Raw genomic sequence first — 20,769 nt, 5'->3', positions numbered from 1 at the left:
TTTTTGAAAAAATCCCTGTACTATAGTACAGGGAAATTTTCGAATAATGACTAAATTTCGACCTTTTTATTTTTTGACGTAACTGGTTACTATGACTCTATAAGATGATGATAACGCAATATATTTGCATATATGGCAATATTATTGCATAATAATTGAATTTTAAAAAAGTCGATATTTTGGCCATTTTTGAAAAAATCCCTGTAATATAGTACAGGGAAATTTTCGAAAAATGACCAAATTTCGACCTTTTTATTAGTTGACGTAACTGGTTACTATGACTCTATAAGATGATGATAACGCAATATATGTGCATATATGGCAATATTATTGCCTAATAATTGAATTTAAAAAAGTCGATATATTGGCCATTTTTGAAAAAATCCCTGTACTATAGTAGGCCTACAGTGAAATATCAAAAAATGACCAAATTTCGACCTTTTTATTAGTTGACGTAACTGGTTACTATGCCTCTATAAGATGATGATAAAGCAATATATTTGCATATATGGCAATATTATTGCATAATAATTGAATTTAAAAAAGTAGATATTTTGGCCATTTTTGAAAAAAAATCCCTGTACTATAGTACAGTACAGGGAAATTTTCGAATAATGACCAAATTTCGACCTTTTTATTTTTTCACGTAACTGGTTACTATGACTCTATAAGAAACACAGTAATGTATGTACGTACTGTACCTGGAATAAAACAGATAAACAACAATTTCCATTAAACCAAGATATATACACATATTTATTATAATATACACAATAAAACACTTAAAGTGGTTACAAAGAATTAAAAATTATTTAACCCCTTTTTAAAGATTATTTTTTCAGTCCAATATTTGGTAAAATAAAATAACACGACTATTCATACCTATCAGATTGAAAAAGCAAAATATAATAAAAAGATCACAGTAGCCTATACGGAAAGTAAAATTAATCGAATCAAATTGTTGAGTATTTTAGATTAAAAATGATCGGTAATCGGACGGTCTCATGATCACCACGAAAATACTAAGACTCCATGATCACCACTAAATTACCAGGACTCCATGATCACCACTAAATTACCAGGACTCCATGATCACCACTAAATAAGTTAATTTTAATAATGTTCATTCAAATAAGACACCGTCGTACTTTACAATGAATAATTCTATGTGTCAGGCTGATGAAGTGTTCAACAATAGGCTTATACATTATGTTAATATTTATTTATCTATACTTTTTTTCTGTTGTGGTGAAATTAAATTTTGAATTGAATTGAATATTAGTTATACATCAAAAACTAAATGAAAAATATAAAATATATAATATGTTTGAATCACTTGATGATTAATAGCAATATCGTTATCATCGTATAACCAACTTTTCCTCATAGATAATAAGATAAAGATAAAATACAATTTATAAATAATTACTTTGAAAATACAAGTTTTCATTGTATTATTCTTTTAACTACTACGTCAATTTATAAAATAGTTTTCGATATTCCTAGAAAAAAAAACCCACAATAATTGTCTTTTATCACACGAAATATATGCAGAAAACTAAGAATATAATATTTATATATTCAGCACATTTGTAATCCTGTCATAGAAATAGTACGTTCACCAAAAAAGTATGTATGTAACACTGTCGTCGGAATTGTTTAAAAAGTCTATCAAAGTGGTTATACAATATTACTGTATATAGTGACAAGTGAGTATGCCACGTGTGTGTAAAAACACGCGATCACGTGACAAAAGCAACTGATTATTTTACATACATTCGTTTTCTATACTAAATTACAATAGTTGTATAACATGTATATACACACAGCAAGTACAGGGACATATTTCAATAATCTGCACCATAATAATTACAACAAAATAAATGTTGTTCTAATAATATACACATAATAATAGTATCCATTTAAAATGGTTTAAAATACCAAAATATTGTGCTGTAATAATAAAGGTTTATACGTGATAATGGTGGAAGACGGCAATCATGTACTGATATCATGATTGACTCTACGCCATCTTGATTCCCACTAGAGGGCGCAACGCAATGACGTAGGGCAGAGCCATATATAGAGTATATACATGGCTCTGACGTAGGGGCGCAACGCAATGACGTAGGGGCGCAACGCGAGTAATTTGACCAATCACAAGTAATGGATTATCACTGTAGCTTGCGTTGCGCTTACGTCCTTTTTGAGTCCTAGTGGTAAAACCAAGCTTTATGTATGTCCAATTATCATTCAATACATCATCAACCATACGTTTTTATTTTAATTATCAAAAAGTATTGTTTTATACAAAAAATATAAAATTAACTTGTAAATAAATCAGTAGTGCAGAGAATAATGTGTAAATATAATGCACTATTTTATTACTATAAGTTAAAAATATCATTTAAAATAAAATGTTCACATAAGATCATAATAACATAAGAAACGGCGGAGGAATACGTACACTGTCAAATCGAAATGTACAACAAAGTTAATATACATATTCATGTTTGAATATTATTCAATATTCAAAAATTGTATCTACATTACACTTAAGAAATTCACGTTTATATAGTTAAATATAATGTATAATATATATATATATATGTGTATTTTAATTTAACAATCATCAAAATGTATAATTTATCTCCTTTTTGGTTAAATTGTTTGATTTAGGAACAGCAAGCAATGTATGTGGGAATCTAGGAGTGTTGCACTGTGTTTACCAGGATCACGTTTACATAAGAATAATACTAATACAAAACAAGAACATGCCTATCTGAGAATAACTTTGGGTAATTAATTCAGCCTATTAAACATATCATTCCGCCGACACTATCTACCAGCGATATTTTCTAAATTCTGTGTCTTTGGTAGAATGACATACATCAGTATATCATATTCTGTGATGCTGTTCAAACACAATTTATCTTACAATATAACTATCGTTGACATTTACAAAAAGTACTATGTATAAACACATAGTTTCTATACAAAGGTAAAGGGAAAGCACTTGGTACAGCCAACCGTAAAAAGTGACAGTTACCAGAAAGCACTTGGTACAGCCAACCGTAAAAAGTGCCAGTTGCCAAGGTAGAGGGAAAGCACTTGGTACAGCCAACCGTAAAAAGTGCCAGTTGCCAGAAAGCACTTGGTACAGCCAACCGTAAAAAGTGCCAGTTGCCAGCAAACCTATTTCTGTAATAATCCTGTTATTAAATAAAACATACTACTCTATTATATTGATTTTAATCCAAACGGAAAAAAATATATATATATACAAATTATACTATTTGTACACATTTGAATTCTAGGTCTATTTAATACCAGTATCTCACATATATAAAGAAAATACATCTTATATTATATATATATTCCTATAATAATAGAATAATAACGAATTAAACAGTCAAAGAAGCACTGTACTCTCGGGTATATGAACAGAATAATTTGTATAGATTTAAATTGTTGTGTAAACAATTTTCCACCTCAATAAATGTCTTCTTAAAACTTTTTGTTTGTTTTTATCTTCTTTACTTGAAAAAAAATCATTATACAGTATATCTGCAAATAGTGATGAACTTCTACCTGCTGGATGAGACCGCTTTCTGTACGTATCTATAGACAATGCTACGATACACGTGATATCATACAATAATAAGTTATCTACTCCGAGCCTCTCAAACTGATAACTCCTTATATTTGAAATCTGTAATTCCATTTTTTGGCATCTCATTTAGCAGCCAGTACGTTTTTTGAAACCCCTTTCCCTAAAGTGAATACAAAATAGTTCTATCAATAAAATCACGGTTTTGACGAGGAATTTACAGGCCCTGTATGCTCCACCAAACGTGGACCTATAACTACAACTCATTATCATTAGTGTTCATTGCAACATATATTTTGACTCATATCTTTAAAACAAACGTGAATTATGGGTGTATCTATGTACACATTTCATGTTAATAACAATTGTATACGCATGTATTATAAAGACAGAAAACATGACGTCACCAAGCACTAAATATTTTCTCGATATGTAATATAAATTTTAAAAATATTAAAATAAGTTTCAGACAATTTCAAATTCATTTGAATTATAAATGTATTCCTTTAAAGTATTTTGGAATGATACAAATACCGTACGCGGATTGTAGGCAATCCAGATATAAGCATGCGGGTTTATGTTCATTTGTCAGTCCTTACGTGTTTTTATATAAGCATGCGGGTTTATGTTCATTTGTCCGTCCTTACGTGTTTTTATATAAGCATGCGGGTTTATGTTCATTTGTCCGTCCTTACGTGTTTTTATATAAGCATGCGGGTTTATGTTCATTTGTCCGTCCTTACGTGTTTTTATATAAGCATGCGGGTTTATGTTCATTTGTCCGTCCTTACGTGTTTTTATATAAGCATGCGGGTTTATGTTCATTTGTCCGTCCTTACGTGTTTTTATATAAGCATGCGGGTTTATGTTCATTTGTCCGTCCTTACGTGTTTTTATATAAGCATGCGGGTTTATGTTCATTTGTCCGTCCTTACGTGTTTTTATATAAGCATGCGGGTTTATGTTCATTTGTCCGTCCTTACGTGTTTTTATATAAGCATGCGGGTTTATGTTCATTTGTCCGTCCTTACGTGTTTTTATATAAGCATGCGGGTTTATGTTCATTTGTCAGTCCTTACGTGTTTTTATATAAGCATGCGGGTTTATGTTCATTTGTCAGTCCTTACGTGTTTTTATATAAGCATGCGGGTTTATGTTCATTTGTCAGTCCTTACGTGTTTTTATATAAGCATGCGGGTTTATGTTCATTTGTCCGTCCTTACGTGTTTTTATATAAGCATGCGGGTTTATGTTCATTTGTCCGTCCTTACGTGTTTTTATATAAGCATGCGGGTTTATGTTCATTTGTCAGTCCTTACGTGTTTTTATATAAGCATGCGGGTTTATGTTCATTTGTCAGTCCTTACGTGTTTTTATATAAGCATGCGGGTTTATGTTCATTTGTCAGTCCTTACGTGTTTTTATATAAGCATGCGGGTTTATGTTCATTTGTCCGTCCTTACGTGTTTTTATATAAGCATGCGGGTTTATGTTCATTTGTCCGTCCTTACGTGTTTTTATATAAGCATGCGGGTTTATGTTCATTTGTCCGTCCTTACGTGTTTTTATATAAGCATGCGGGTTTATGTTCATTTGTCCGTCCTTACGTGTTTTTATATAAGCATGCGGGTTTATGTTCATTTGTCAGTCCTTACGTGTTTTTATATAAGCATGCGGGTTTATGTTCATTTGTCCGTCCTTACGTGTTTTTATATAAGCATGCGGGTTTATGTTCATTTGTCAGTCCTTACGTGTTTTTATATAAGCATGCGGGTTTATGTTCATTTGTCCGTCCTTACGTGTTTTTATATAAGCATGCGGGTTTATGTTCATTTGTCCGTCCTTACGTGTTTTTATATAAGCATGCGGGTTTATGTTCATTTGTCCGTCCTTACGTGTTTTTATATAAGCATGCGGGTTTATGTTCATTTGTCCGTCCTTACGTGTTTTTATATAAGCATGCGGGTTTATGTTCATTTGTCAGTCCTTACGTGTTTTTATATAAGCATGCGGGTTTATGTTCATTTGTCAGTCCTTACGTGTTTTTATATAAGCATGCGGGTTTATGTTCATTTGTCCGTCCTTACGTGTTTTTATATAAGCATGCGGGTTTATGTTCATTTGTCCGTCCTTACGTGTTTTTATATAAGCATGCGGGTTTATGTTCATTTGTCCGTCCTTACGTGTTTTTATATAAGCATGCGGGTTTATGTTCATTTGTCCGTCCTTACGTGTTTTTATATAAGCATGCGGGTTTATGTTCATTTGTCAGTCCTTACGTGTTTTTATATAAGCATGCGGGTTTATGTTCATTTGTCCGTCCTTACGTGTTTTTATATAAGCATGCGGGTTTATGTTCATTTGTTAGTCCTTTTATATTGCTGTACTTTATCTTGTATGTATTTATATCAAATTAAAATCAGATGTCACAATGGACTCACCTTCATTTCAATTTCTCCTCTATATTTCAGAACAAATGTACCGAACGATTCTAATATATTCTTCGTACTTTCACTTATGTGGATCATCAGTGCTGTGGATGTAACATTTAATTTCGGTAAATTAAAACAAATGTAAATGAAATGATTCTTTAAGGATATATTGTCCCATATAAGGACGCGACTTAACTGTGTTAGACAACACACGCGGCAACAGCTTGATTATGCAGCCTTCTTGGCCACATTTACAAATGTAAATGAAATGATTCTTTAAGGATATATTGTCCCATATAAGGACGCGACTTAACTGTGTTAGACAACACACGCGGCAACAGCTTGATTATGCAGCCTTCTTGGCCACATTGCCTAAAGACATAAAATAAAATAAATAAATTCTACAATGGTTGTTGCTGTGCGAATGCGAATCTAAACTTACTCATAAAAATAATAAAGGGATGTATAATAGATAGTTGAATCGAATCAGTTATGTACAAGCTTAACTAAAACCTAAAAAATCGAGATCCTTGATTCAATTAAATTTGACTGTACATGCACTGTATAAATAATAGCACTTACGTTCACCGTTAGATTCCATTCTTGAGGCAGTATTTACAGTGTCACCAAACAAACAGTATCTAGGCATTTTCAAGCCAACAACTCCAGCAACACATGGACCTAAAAACAATCACAAAATATTATGTATCCGTGATTTATATATTGTTATACAAGATATTTTATTTTTAAAGAATTGTTTGCTTCAAGCTGAGACATCATTTAAGAGTATCTGCCGAAAAATGTATCAAGTGAAAAAAAAAATGATTTACAAAAACCAAAATACCTGAATGAATTCCAATTCTTAATTTCAACTTATCGTGATTCTCGAGATGGCAGCTTTTGAACGTTTTGACAGCTTCTAGTAACTTGATGGCCATTCTGCTAATCTCACGTGCGTGGAAATCACCATTGCGTATTGGTAGACCGGACACTACCATATAGGCATCACCAATTGTCTCAACCTAAGATATAACAATCGGTATTATAACAAAACATGTTTATCTATATAACAGAGCCAAGTAAACGGGTGACTGGGTTAAACCGTTAATTATGAATACCTAAATGAATAGATTTACAGGAATAAAAATGCATAAAAACAGGCATTTATAGTCACCGATGTACGCAAACGTTATTATGTCAATACAAGAATATATTGTAGTTTGTAACTGTATTTCCTAACTTTTTATTAAAAGACGAATAAGTAACCAATGTGACATGTTAACTAAAACTTGCAGACACAATCAAAATGTTATCCAAACACTAAATTGCCAAAGATAATTGAAAACATCTAATGTTTTGGCCCATGACCCATGCTATGCTTAGATTAAGAAAAGTATCTAACATGTCAAATGATATTAAAGACTGCTTAGAGATTGGAAAAAACTTAGTTTTACATTTTGAAAACAATGTGTTTCCAAAAGGAGGTAAAGCGACGTTGATAATGTCACTGGTTTTGGAACATTGCAAATACCACAAACCTCACTTTACCATTAAAATGAGTCTATTTTCAATGGCACCAACACCTTACTTAGAAAGGTAATATGAGAAAATATTTAGAAAAGTTGGCTATATCAATTTAATTGTAAATAAAATCTTTATTGTTCTTGACTTGTGTAATATTTATGGGAAAGAGCACAAGAATCTTAAGACAGGAATATTTATATTCCGTAACGTGAAAGATATTATTGTTGTACCTAGTGCAATAAAACTTCAATATACAACGGTAATAAATTAGTATATTTAGTTTGCACCTTTGAGAACAGTGATACATAAAGGTGTACGTGTCAATTACAGAAGAAAGACGAAGATAATATCTGTTTCCATACTGTCAAATAAAACTTGAGACAATGCTCGTAAATATTCAGAGAAGATAGGTAGCTAACTGCGTATAAATAATAAAGGGTTAGATGATCAACTAGTTCATAGAATAACAGATATGGAAAGGTTACAACTTGTATTTCTGTTTCAGGAAATTAACTATTTTTGTTGAGGAAAAATCTTGAGATAAATACCAAAATTTATATAATCATAATTATACAATTTTTTTTTATTATTATTGTTATTATTATTGTTATACACAAATCATTAGTTAATTGGAGAACATGGTCACATTTCCACAAATACAATCTAAGAATGAGAGATGGTGCTGACAAGTTCACCATGTCTCAAATCAGATATTTCAGCAAATGATTAATTTTGATCATGGTGTGTGTTTAAACAGTAATATTCAAAAATAGCAAATGAATGTTTTATTGCTAAAGCTTTCATTCAAGGAGAAAACTGTTAGAAAAAAAATATGTGTGAGAAAATAATCAACGTTCTCCTTAGAATGAGTTAAATAATGATAGATGAAGCCTATTAACATTTGAATGTTATCTACAAAGAAGTACTAAAACGTTCACATGGTCGAATGTAATGTAGATGGTGTTAACAATTGTTCATCTATGCTCAATATTACGTCACACAGCCGTTTCTAAGGAAATTGGGTACAAGTATGTGTAACATTTTATTAAGAAGAGGAGCATTTAGGCATGGGTTATCAACAAACTTTGAATGTTGTCTTTCATATATCACATACAGGTTGAATATAAAACATATATACATACATATGTACCTTTATCTGTTTTTAAAAGGAACTGACTAAAACACGAACTATAACGTAATAACTTACCTTATACACATCGAAGTTATCAATAACAGCATCGAAACAGGTATACAGGTCGTTAAGAAGATCAACAACCTATTTAAAAACCAACAAGAATCATACAAATACTGTAAGGTAGATCGCAGGTTCGTAAAACGTCAGTATAATGGTTAGATCATTATCATTATGCGTACACGTTATGAGAAATGGTTTGCCTATAACATTTATAAGAAAACAATACGACGTATGTGTATACATATGCGTACACGTTATGAGAAATGGTTTGCCTTTAACATTTATAAGAAAACAATACGATGTATGTGTATACATATGCGTACACGTTATGAGAAATGGTTTGCCTTTAACATTTATAAGAAAACAATACGACGTATGTGTATACATATGCGTACACGTTATGAGAAATGGTTTGCCTTTAACATTTATAAGAAAACAATACGACCTATGTGTCATATTGGTTTGAATAGGTAAGGTAAACAGAAAATAATTTAAATTCAGTACTATGTAAATACAAATCAATGAAACGAGTACATTTACAATTTATCGTAACATTTTAAACGATAAATGTCTTACCTGAATAGGTTTGATCAGAGAGCAAAGTTTTGTAAAGCCTACAATGTCACTAAAATAAATACTGACACTCTCAAACGCTTCAGGTCTCACAGCATGACCCTGCTTCAGTTCTTGTGCTACTGACCTAAGAAAAAAAGTAGTGTTGTTGATTAACTGTTTGTTCGAAATATAATGATTGTTCGAAATGACAAACATTATGTAAAACTAAATACAAGGAATTTAAGTTCACCATAATAAACAACTAATCTGTAGTATATACCGCAATAAACATAGAGTAGTCATAAAAATAAACAAATATTTGTTGAGAGCAAACTATTTAGTCTCTTTATCAGGATATCGAATTGGTTTGTATAACAGTTTACTGTACTTGGAAAGAATATATATATATATATATATATATATATAAATCCAAAGGCAAATTACTGAAAAAATGACAATGCTGTGGGTATCATTGGCTGGATCTCAATAGATAGCTAAATCAAAACGATAAAGTAAAACAGCCAGAAAAATTAGCAAAGCTTTCGGCCACACTAGCCCTTCATCAGTGCAAGTGAAGGAAGGAATATATATATATATATATATATATATATTATATATAATATAGGCCCTATATTATGTTTTACTTTATCGTTTTGATTTAGCCTTTTTCTTATATTTTATTTTGTATCTCCATTGAGATCCAGCCACTGATACCCACAGCATTGTCATTATTTTCAGTAATTTGCTTCTGGATTTATATATATAGGCCTATATAAACTTGTTTGTGCCATCTTCTTAGATCGGTTACAGTCTGGAGATTACAAACATTTAGCAATTATAATAATACAATTATTCTCTCTATTATACCATTCAAATAATGCCTCTATTTGAATAAGCAATACGACGATAAAATAAATTGTTTCTATGTCAGATACAGTAATTTATATATTAAATTGATTAGAAGACGTACAGAAATCTTCCGAATCCAAGCAATAACCACGGTATTCAATTTATAGGGCATTTTAAAATTCAAATAATAAAACACATGTGTCGGGTATACAATTATCTATGGTAATTTAACAATAAAATGTAAAATTTGCAAGTTTTATTACGTAATCGTTAAATTGGATGACAATATTAATGTATCTTTATTACGACTTGTTTAAGAAACTGATCAATCCAAATATTGAATTTGTAGAAATTCAAAGAAAAATGAACTAACCTACTTTGGTGTTACCAGGTTATTTTATAGAAAACAAAATTTGAAAGGTGTTAAAATCTTGGAGAATTAAAATAGTGTTTGTCTCATGGGTGTTCATGAAGTAGCCGAAGACTTGAGTATCGTACACACACGACCGCCCATAAGGTGAACAAATTCGAAATTCATGTTAAAACCAATAAAAAGGTCATTATTATCCTGATTACAACACTCGCTCTAATATTAATGATGTGATATATAATTTCAATGAGTATAGCTTTATTATTATTTATAGATGTTCATTTTCTTTTTCTATGGAAATTGCCCATAAAAAGTGATACGTAGTAACTATAAGACAGTAACGTATATTTACTTGGGTAATATCTGATAAAGAAGTTCTTCAGACTTTCGTTTTTCTTCATGAAATTGTAAGGTTCTCTCTTCGACCAGCGATTCCAAGTTGGAGGCGTATTTATCCATTCGCTTCAAGAGTGTGTCAACCAACGCACCACCCTCAGACCTAAAAAAACGATTTACAGTAATTGTATTGTACACACAATAATGTACGCAACACGATTTTAAAAGAATCATCAATAGCTGTTTTCGTCGCCATTGGTATCACGATATTTATCATTCTTTATCTCTACATAATGTCATCGCTTGGCCTATATTTCTTTACAACATACTACAATTATGATTTACCCACATAAACGTCTCCCAAATATCGGAAGATTCACTAACTAATTTGATATAATAAGAAACAGGTCTTAGTTCAATACTCTTACTGTATTCGTTAACCATGTATGTGTGGTGCTTTTACGGTATAACTAAAAACACATTATCAAAATAGAGATGACATTGCCTCAAGAAGTAACCTATGAACGTTTAATCACAATTGATATTGTTTAAAAAAAATGTACAAATTGATCAAGAAGTGGAAACACTATCCACTGAGGCAACGTATATCAACGAAATCCAAAATTACACATGTCATGGCATTTGGCACCCGAGGGTTCACTTAACATTACAGTTTTTGTTGTGTACGCCACGACGCTTTACATTTGAGACAAACAATTACAGAAGCCACTTTATTAATCTAGTCTAATTGTTTAAAATGTTTTCTGTATAAATCATATACTTTCAGATGAATTTTGATCTTGTTGAATTTTTGAATAAAATTGCTCCATTTTTCTAAACGTGTACGGCACGTTTCAATGTAAAGGTATTGTTTCAAAGGATGTTTTATAGCCTAACTTTACAAATATATATTAAATATCATTAGTAACTGGTATAAAGGTGTTTAATTTTATGGTAACTATTTTTTCAAACAGGTATAAACTGTTAATATTTTTTCTTCTTAATATTCATTCTTCTAAACAGTAAACAATATTTGAAATTCATTAAACATAAACTTTAACACGATATTTGAGTTAAAAAACGTAAATAACATTTTATAATCATTTAATAAATAATAATAATAATAACTTCAGCAAAATATACTAACTTGTTGAATTTACGTATGATTGTTCTGATAGAAGCAAAGTCTGGTCTAACATTCGGATCATTTGCCCAGCACTTTTCCACAAGGAGAAACAGATCATCAGGACACATGGCTCTGTCAAGAGTTGGCCTAAATGCAGCAGTTCCTTGCATTACATGTGAAATAATTTCTGTAAATCAAATAATAATACTAGTAAACACTCTAATATTATTATTATGAGTATTGTTACCAAGAACGAATCAATCAAGGTTTTAACTACTGACAATCTGTTCAGAAAGACAAACACACGAGATATTTGAATAAACCAAGGAAAACTCTTTGGTTAAACTAAATTGATTTTACTTTGTATAATTCTTAGAATATGGTAAGAGGGAAGAGAGCACTTTATTTTCTGATATTATTTGGTATAATCTGAAATAACTAAATAACATTGTGGAGGCTGAGTAGTTGCATAATCTAAGTTATTGACACTGATATCAAGCCTGCAGGAACTACCAACAAGATTCTTATGTCAATTTGTGTAGGCTACAATGCGTTACACGTTGTCCATTCCTAAAGTTTGAGAAATCAAACTCTGGATTTCTTACTGTTCATACCTACGGCTGCGAGTTATTAATATCTAAATTGAATAAATCCACAAAGTATCTTGTGATCAATGAGGTGAACAGAGATACAGAATTAAAAATAGGAACTATTATTTCAGACTTTTAAATTAAACAACTTTGAACTTCTGCGTCAAGCACAGATTACGGAGTCTAAAGTTTCGATCTAGTAAAACTTCAAAGCTTCAAAGAATAATTTTGCTTTCTGATTCAAAACATTTAGGGCGAATCTAATTCTTTACATTATACAGGTTAATAATTATAGTTAATGTCAGTGAGTCTAAGATTTATGATGCAAGACTTAACGTTGTAATTTATGTTAGCTTATGCCACATTGTACAAGTTGGTTAATGTTGCGCGCGATGGCGGTATATCATGTAGCGTTGTCATCTTAGTAATGTTAACATGGACAATTGATGACATAAATGAACTGTTAACCTGAACTATGACCTATAGTAATACTTTGAATTACACATACATTACATATTGTATACGTAAATGTATGAAGGAATGTATGTAGAAACATGAATTGTATATGTAAGATGGCGTATGGAGATATAGTGGTACCTGTATGTTATACATTTATGACATGCCCAAACGATTGTGTTTCAGTAGATGGATGTCTACACGTTTCATGATACCATTTGTTTTACAATACCAGTTTATTTTTAAGTTTACCTTTAGGAGACAGGTCCATGCTGGTCAGCCAAAAAACTCCTTCTCTGTGAACGATCTCTTGTATTATTATAGCAAAGCTGTACACATCTCCTTTTGGTGTACCGCCTTTCACTGGTTGACAAAGAAGTTCCGGTGCTGTCCATAGTTTTTCTATCAAATATAAAATGAATATTAGTAATTAGTATAATTAAGAAACATGTTGTTGTTTGTTCCATGAGAATGCTATCACATATTTAGCTGGCAATAGCAGCAACAGCTGTAGTTAAACTGACTACGATCATGTAATGTTTAGTTATGTTGAGTAAACAATTTAAATATTAAATTAGCCATCAAAATGCTATACCATATGGCTCCTCCGTTTTGTCTTATTTTCTTTCTTTTTCTTTTTCAAATTTGTAATGGCTGTTCTACCTTAAATATGCATTAATTTTAAAAGTTGATTTTAAAGTGGTCTTTAATTGGAGAGAAAATTGGGAAAATGTTCAGTGGTGTTTGGCCTTTAATTAAAAGGGAGTCTTTGATTAAAGGGAACATTTAATAGTAAAATATGGGCAATCATCTAGGGTGGTGGTACAGCGGTCTTCGACTGGAATGCTTTTAATTGGAGGGAGACCTGTATTATATTAATATGTACCATTTTGTTTAAATAATATTGCTTTTATTTTTCTGGAGAACATACTGGAGAACACATAATAGGCTTATTCATGTCTCATTGTAATTGGTTTCAAATAGCCGACTTGCAGCAGACGTACGGTAAGGATCCATGTTCAGTATAGTATTAGTTAGCCTAAGATTCAGGTGTGCATGCCCATGTTTAATAACATCTCATTTACAAATGTCAACTCGTGATTCGATTTATTTTTTCCAATGTTCATGGGAATTATCTCGAAGTAATTTAATCTTAGACAAGTGCTATAGAAATTACGCTAACAACGATTACTGAAATGCAGTAGCAGATCTAGTTGGTAAAAGTAGATTAAAATTGAATGTAATAACGCAGTTCAAGGATTATCAATATCGACTATAAACGAATAATACAATCACAAATACCACTAAATGAGAACTAAAGGTGGACCAAAAAAACTACCAAAACATGTATCACAAATCATCAATTGAAATAGTATACGTTTTAACATAACAATATAGACATAATAGAGTTGTGAGATGACAAAAACGTACAATTCAGAGATTATTAGATCTAATAATAGTAAAACAGATAGATAAAATAATGATAGTTCAATCTGTCGATTCTATATTAGAAACACAAGAGTGATTGCAGACTTATTAAACGTGAATACAATGGAATGGTAATTATTATTTCACCATACCACTTATAGCCTGAAGTATATAAAGTCTGTGACTGATAAGAGGAAAGATAGTAATGTCCTTGGTACAGATTTGTGAAAATGTCAAATAAATCCTTATCGTTTGTGATGCCGGTTGTTCAGGATTTTCTTCAAACCACTTTCAACCAACGATTCTCATCAGAGATGAATTATTTCAGATAAATAGTTTGATATTACAGTTAAGATTTCTTAATCGTACAGCAAAAAATGTTATTGCTAAATGGAAAAAACAAAGATAAAAAGAAACAGAACTATAATTGGAGATTGTGTAGGCGGATGAAATGATAGGTTTGGAACAATTAACTAATCCTGAAACATGCTGTATAATACAAGATAATTTTCCAAAACAATGTTCATTTTGGAACAAATACCTTCTATCGTATCTTAGTCGTATAGAGAGAGAACATTCAAATCTATAGTGATGAACAGCAACTGCGACCTCTCGCATAATACAAGATATCATAATCATACACAACAGTCATGTTTTTCGTTAAGATGTACTGTCATTTTTTATATCACTTTGAATTTAGGCACTGTAATTACCCGCCAGAAGCCAATTATTAGAGTAATGTATAGTTAATGCCCAACAACTTATTTAATATAAAGGTACACTTTTTACATTAGTGCGCTGTCCTTAAATTGACCCAAAGCAAACGCGTATATTTTCTGATGAGATATGAATAATATAAATCTGATGAACTTCTATATAGACTTCCAAGAAACTTACAAACGCAGCTAAATATGTTATATGTCGGAACAGAATTTCCTAACTTTGCGTAGAGTGGGAAGTATTGATATGTTAAGCATCCCTTTTCTATTAAGATACATGTAGTACAATATATGTTCTGATAATAATCCAAATAATAATAATTCGATAGCCATCAGGTTTCCCCGTGTCTTGGACCAGCTTCCCAGACCGTTGACAGATGCTGCAGTCCTAGAAAGCCCATCAGCCTTCATTAGAAAAGTTCACATTCATTTTGATTCGCTTTAACTGTATTTTGTCTTTATGCCTTTTATGTGTAAACTGACTTTGGGGTTGCGTCAAACGGCTCAGCTACAGTGATTAAGTTCACTTAGGTTGACCCTGGTCTCCCCAATTTCAGTTTTTTTTGTTATGTATATACTGAAATAGACCGAATAAATAATGGAATGAAAGTTATATGATATAATTTTAACTGTATATTGATTGAAAACGCATCGCATACGAACTAACTGACGCACTCTATCGCAATAGTGTGTCGTTATATAAACACATTATCACATTTTACTTTAACTTAGGACTAAAACTTTGTTAACATAATACGTACGTTGATAATATTTGAATTCATCATCCGGATCGACAGCCTCATCATATACTTCTCGGAATGTTGTTAAGCCAAAGTCTGTTAACTTGACGACAAACCTGCTGTCCACAACACAGTTCGATGACTTGAGATTACCATGTGTTTCCAATGGCGAGTTATGTAGATAGTGCATGCCCTAATGAGAAATAACATAGTGGAATCACACCGTTTGTTTTGGTAATATTAACATTCTGTTATGCCAGTTTGGAATTTTACTGGAAATTAGGTAATTATTTTTGTTCAATTAATGTCTTTATCTTTGTAATAATAAATTGTAATTACATTTAATTAACTACAGAAGAAAAACAAAGCGATGCTGATCATTAGTATCCTAAATTTCCTAAATGACCTTGTATTTGTATTTCATCAAAGTACAATATCACGATTAAGAGTAAGATATACTCAATTCTCGTTAAATTGCTTTTAATTGAAATGAAACGCCTAAAGAGATGTTTACAATAAGAGATAGATTAAATTTAAGTAATCTAACTCCTAAACTACTTTATTTCGTTTTCCAAAGTAACCCGTAAACGTCTCAACGTAAATCTATCTGAATTTTAAAATTAATTACAAAAACTATAAATATTCACTAGTTTATTGCGGCGATAATGTAATAGCCATTGGCGAGACTTAATGTGAATACAAGACATATAAACCAGTTCAATCTCATATAATTTGAATATAATAAATGTTTTCATTGTTCATTTTGTTTGTGAACAAACGATTTATGACATGTTCGTGTAAGTGTAATTATACACATCTATTCCTATTTGACGAGTGACGACAGGTAGTTTTGCATTAACTTTCCATTTAACTAAACGCAATTTGTTTTATATGAATTAGATAACAGAAAAAAAGGATATTGACCAACTACCAAAGACAAATTAATCAAGTAATAAAACGGCATAGTAAGATTATTTGCTGAATTCAGCAATTGAGATGTACTTATTTTCACATCCAATTGCAATTATAAATTCTAGACGCTTTAGGTTTGTTTAATTATAAGTGACCATTCCCATTGGCCTCACTGTACTTTGTCGTTTGCATGAACCCCGTTAGTGATAACGTTTACATGGCTGTATATTGGACATTTATTTTAATATGGTGCGCCACTTGAATATTACCTGCAGGATTTGAGTGAATTTTTGTATAAAACATTGACTCTGGGGTTTGCTCAACTATGAATTGGTAGGCTTACGTAATGTAATGTTCAGCTCGTGGGCTAATACAGCGCCCCACGAGTAGAAAAGAAATAGAGTATACAAGTAGAAAAAAATGATTTCCGACACAGTTAATAGCGCTTTAGTCGACACAGCATCAGTGAAAATAGCCATTAGAAAGAATAAAGGAAAACTATCTACGTCTGCTACTATCCACGTCTGCTACTATCTACGTCTGCTACGACGGCATTTCTCTGATTTTTACAGCACTGCACAATGCAGGCAACACATTTCACAAAAAGAGAAAACACTGCAAAATGACTTGAAAGGGCCATGAACTTAAAGATATCAAAATAATAAATCCATTAACATTTAACGATTGAATGTTCTTCAATATTTACAAGGAATTTTTATATAGGCTTTAGGATGACGATAGATTGATATTTCAAAGGTAGGATTACATCAGTATTCCGATTATTTCAATGGCTTTTTAAATAGTCATTTTGACGAGTGTTTCGATGATTAATGCAAGTGTGAATTTATTGCTAACATTTGTACTATTAAAAACACTGTTAAATATGGATATTGCATGCGTATTGATACTAATGAATTCTCACGAATATTCAATTCAAAACCAATTTAATAGTTTCATTTATCTTAAGTAAAAAAGAAACAAACATGTACGTATGTAGTGAAGATCACTACATATCGTCAAGAGAAAATGGCTTAAAAAAAGGATTTTTTTTATTAAACAGTAGAAATATCAATCAACTATAGCCTGATCCAACGTGTATTTTTAATTGTGTTTTGAGTCATTCTTGATATGTAAATTAATTGAGAAAACCATGCAAAGCAACATACACTTGCATCGATAACTTGAATTGAGAATCTGTCCACAGACTTTACAACTCCAAAATATGTCAAAATTTGTGATGCTTGATGATCTTATAAGAACATTAACATTCAATAATGAGGAATTATAAAATCGATGTTGATCATTACTACGCTGATTATGGCCTACTTTGAATATTCGGCATTATTTAGAATGTAGAAATACGAATGACTTGGAACATTTTACACATAGTGTACGTAGAAAAGTTTCAGATAAATGGAGCAAGACATATTGTGAAATAACTGATACAAATTACTTATTGTGAATATCGCGGTTTTGTTTGAAGTCCTTACATCTGTTCATTGTCAATAGTGGGTTAAATGATGGCTGTACTGAATGTCTGTTTTCTAATATGGGTTTATTTGGAAAACAGAGTTTTTATTAAACTAATTTCAAAATTGTTTTAGATTATGCCTACAATAAAACTTACAAGAACATAGGACAATGCTCAACTAAGTGTGGCACATTGAGGACACACTCATTCATGATTATAAGTAAGTTTGCGTATTTAGATCTGGAGGCAACACCTATATTTTGCACAAAGTATATCCAATTCTGGATGTTAACATTTCTTCATAGTAGGGGATGGGGATGAATTTATTTTAGGCCTAATTCACACAATTATTATAAATATAAACAAAAAAATCATTATCTTTAACGGTAATCGTCGTTAGACATTGCGCACCTCACGCCACGTATTTGAGCAAGCATGTGATAGGTCCACATGTATCAAGATTAAATCAATTAATGGTATCACCGATACAATGTTCTTGTACTGTATATTTATACATTACAATATTTACGAAAGACGGTTAACATATTACTATTATTATTACTATTATTACATATTACTGTGATGAATTGAGTATTGAGGGCGCTGCGTAGTCATTCTGTAATTGGAATACAGGTGACACTGTGTGATAAAAGACCGTGCGTAAGCAGAGCGGGTCTTTTGTTCGTTTTGTTGGCTCTCGCTATGTTACTACAGTTTTGTTTGAGAGTTTGTTTAAGCTATTGATATGTTCTTATTTTGTAAGTACTAAGCTTAACTTGTATATGTATAAGCAACTGATTTACCATATGTTAACTATAATCATGCTTACAATTAATGAAACTTGCATTTACAATATTTATCTTAGTTTTGCTCAGTCGGAAGTATAATAATCAGGAGTTGTTATCTTGTTATCACGAGTTGATGCTGTGTCATACATACGTTGGTGTTGATAACTTGAGGTACTATTATATTGTGATTGTTCGTTGTTGTATTAATGTTGTGAATTATTACATTATTACTTATTGTTATAATTGACTGTTAGATACAGTGGCAATTGTTATTTGTTATTCGTATTTTGCAGGGCTTGAATCTTATATCTTGAATCTCGAATTCTTGTACCTGAAATGACTTATGCCTATGTAATGATTTGATGCTGAAGTACAATATATACGAAACTAATAAAATCGCACTGAAGGAAAGAAACCAAGTGTTTTCTCCTCTTTATTTGTTCGGACCACGACAAACTTGGCGCTGCGAGCAGGGTACCAAGCATCAAGCATCAAGGTCGAAGAGGACCAGTTACCGGAATCTAGGCTCTCAAGTTATGAATGGAGATAAGAAGATAAGAACATTGATACTTATATATGAATGTGTTGATTATCATTTTGATACTTATATATGAATGTGTTGATTATAATTTTGATACTTATGAATGTGTTGATTATAATTTAACATTTGGGAAGTTGACCATATAATTTAAATTGATAATTCTAATAATTGGTGTGACATGTGTGACATACAATACTCTTGCTTGGAATTAGAATCATTGAAAAGTGTGGATCTGTTAAAATATATTGTTGATATGTTATCTGTGATCAATTGTTTATATAGTACCTTATAGTTTAGTTTATGAATGATCGTTGTTCGTATATTCTCGATTTAAACTCGTTATATCATCTGTGTATATTAATATGGCGAAAGCTGAGAAACCCGATACTGAGACCACAGGAATTAATAGTATGATTGCTGCGCTTACTGATGTGTTGAAAGGTGTGGGTGTTCAAAAAGTTCCTCCTCCTATTAAGTTGGCTAAATTTAGGGGTCGTCCAAAATCCCCTGGGGATGTCACGTTGCGGGAATGGCTCGAAGATTTTGAGACATATTGTACACATTATAATCTAGGTGGGGACGTAAAATATGATGCCCTAGTAAGTCACTTGGGGGGATCGGCTAAAGACGAAGTACATTACCAAATGTCCATATTGGGTAAAGGCAAAAATGTTAAAAAGGCCATTCAAGTGTTACAGACTACCTTTTCTCCAGATGAATCCGTATCGGCTTTAAATACTTTGTTTTATTCTCGTAATCAGTTGGATTATGAAAGTGTGGCCGAATATAGTTTAGAGTTAATGAAAATTTATTCGCGATTATTGGAAGCTTCTTTCCCCAATGAGCAGAATGCTCTCAAACATTTACAGGACTCCACACTCAAACAGAGATTGGTAGAAGGGGTACGGGATCCACTCGTTAGGCGTGAAATGCGCAGAATTGAATTGGCGTCTAGGGGTAAATCCTTTATGGAAATGAGGGAGGAAGTTCTTGAATTGTTTAAAGGCGAGACATCACGGGGTTATAGACCGAAAGTTCAGGGTGTAGATTTTCCAACAAATTCTTATTCAAACCAATCTGAAAATTGTGAAATTAAAAAGGAGTTAAAGGTTCTTAAACAACAGCTA

At 31.6% G+C, this 20,769-nt stretch overlaps 1 protein-coding gene across 3 annotated transcripts in view; it reads right to left on the bottom strand.

Annotated features, from left to right (window-relative positions):
* Window positions 1–726: 726 nt before the first annotated feature.
* The window catches only part of LOC144836145 (atrial natriuretic peptide receptor 1-like), a 165,954-nt gene continuing 145,911 nt past the window's right edge, over window positions 727–20,769 (bottom strand). For all 3 annotated transcript variants that reach the window (XM_078691371.1, XM_078691354.1, XM_078691362.1), the window contains 10 exons: window positions 15,952–16,123; window positions 13,296–13,445; window positions 12,019–12,184; window positions 10,888–11,034; window positions 9,338–9,461; window positions 8,774–8,842; window positions 6,887–7,064; window positions 6,625–6,723; window positions 6,052–6,143; window positions 727–3,773 (listed from right to left, as the gene is read on the bottom strand). In XM_078691371.1, the coding sequence (XP_078547497.1) occupies window positions 3,684–3,773; window positions 6,052–6,143; window positions 6,625–6,723; window positions 6,887–7,064; window positions 8,774–8,842; window positions 9,338–9,461; window positions 10,888–11,034; window positions 12,019–12,184; window positions 13,296–13,445; window positions 15,952–16,123 (1,287 nt within the window). In that variant the 3' untranslated portion in view covers window positions 727–3,683. The remainder of the gene's footprint in view (window positions 3,774–6,051; window positions 6,144–6,624; window positions 6,724–6,886; window positions 7,065–8,773; window positions 8,843–9,337; window positions 9,462–10,887; window positions 11,035–12,018; window positions 12,185–13,295; window positions 13,446–15,951; window positions 16,124–20,769) is intronic.

This window comes from Antedon bifida, chromosome 1 (assembly GCF_963402885.1).
Source record: "Antedon bifida chromosome 1, ecAntBifi1.1, whole genome shotgun sequence".
Classification (NCBI taxonomy): domain Eukaryota; kingdom Metazoa; phylum Echinodermata; class Crinoidea; order Comatulida; family Antedonidae; genus Antedon; species Antedon bifida.
The sequence above is the reverse complement of the archived record's forward strand: the minus strand, read 5'-3'. Positions and strand labels throughout refer to the sequence as shown.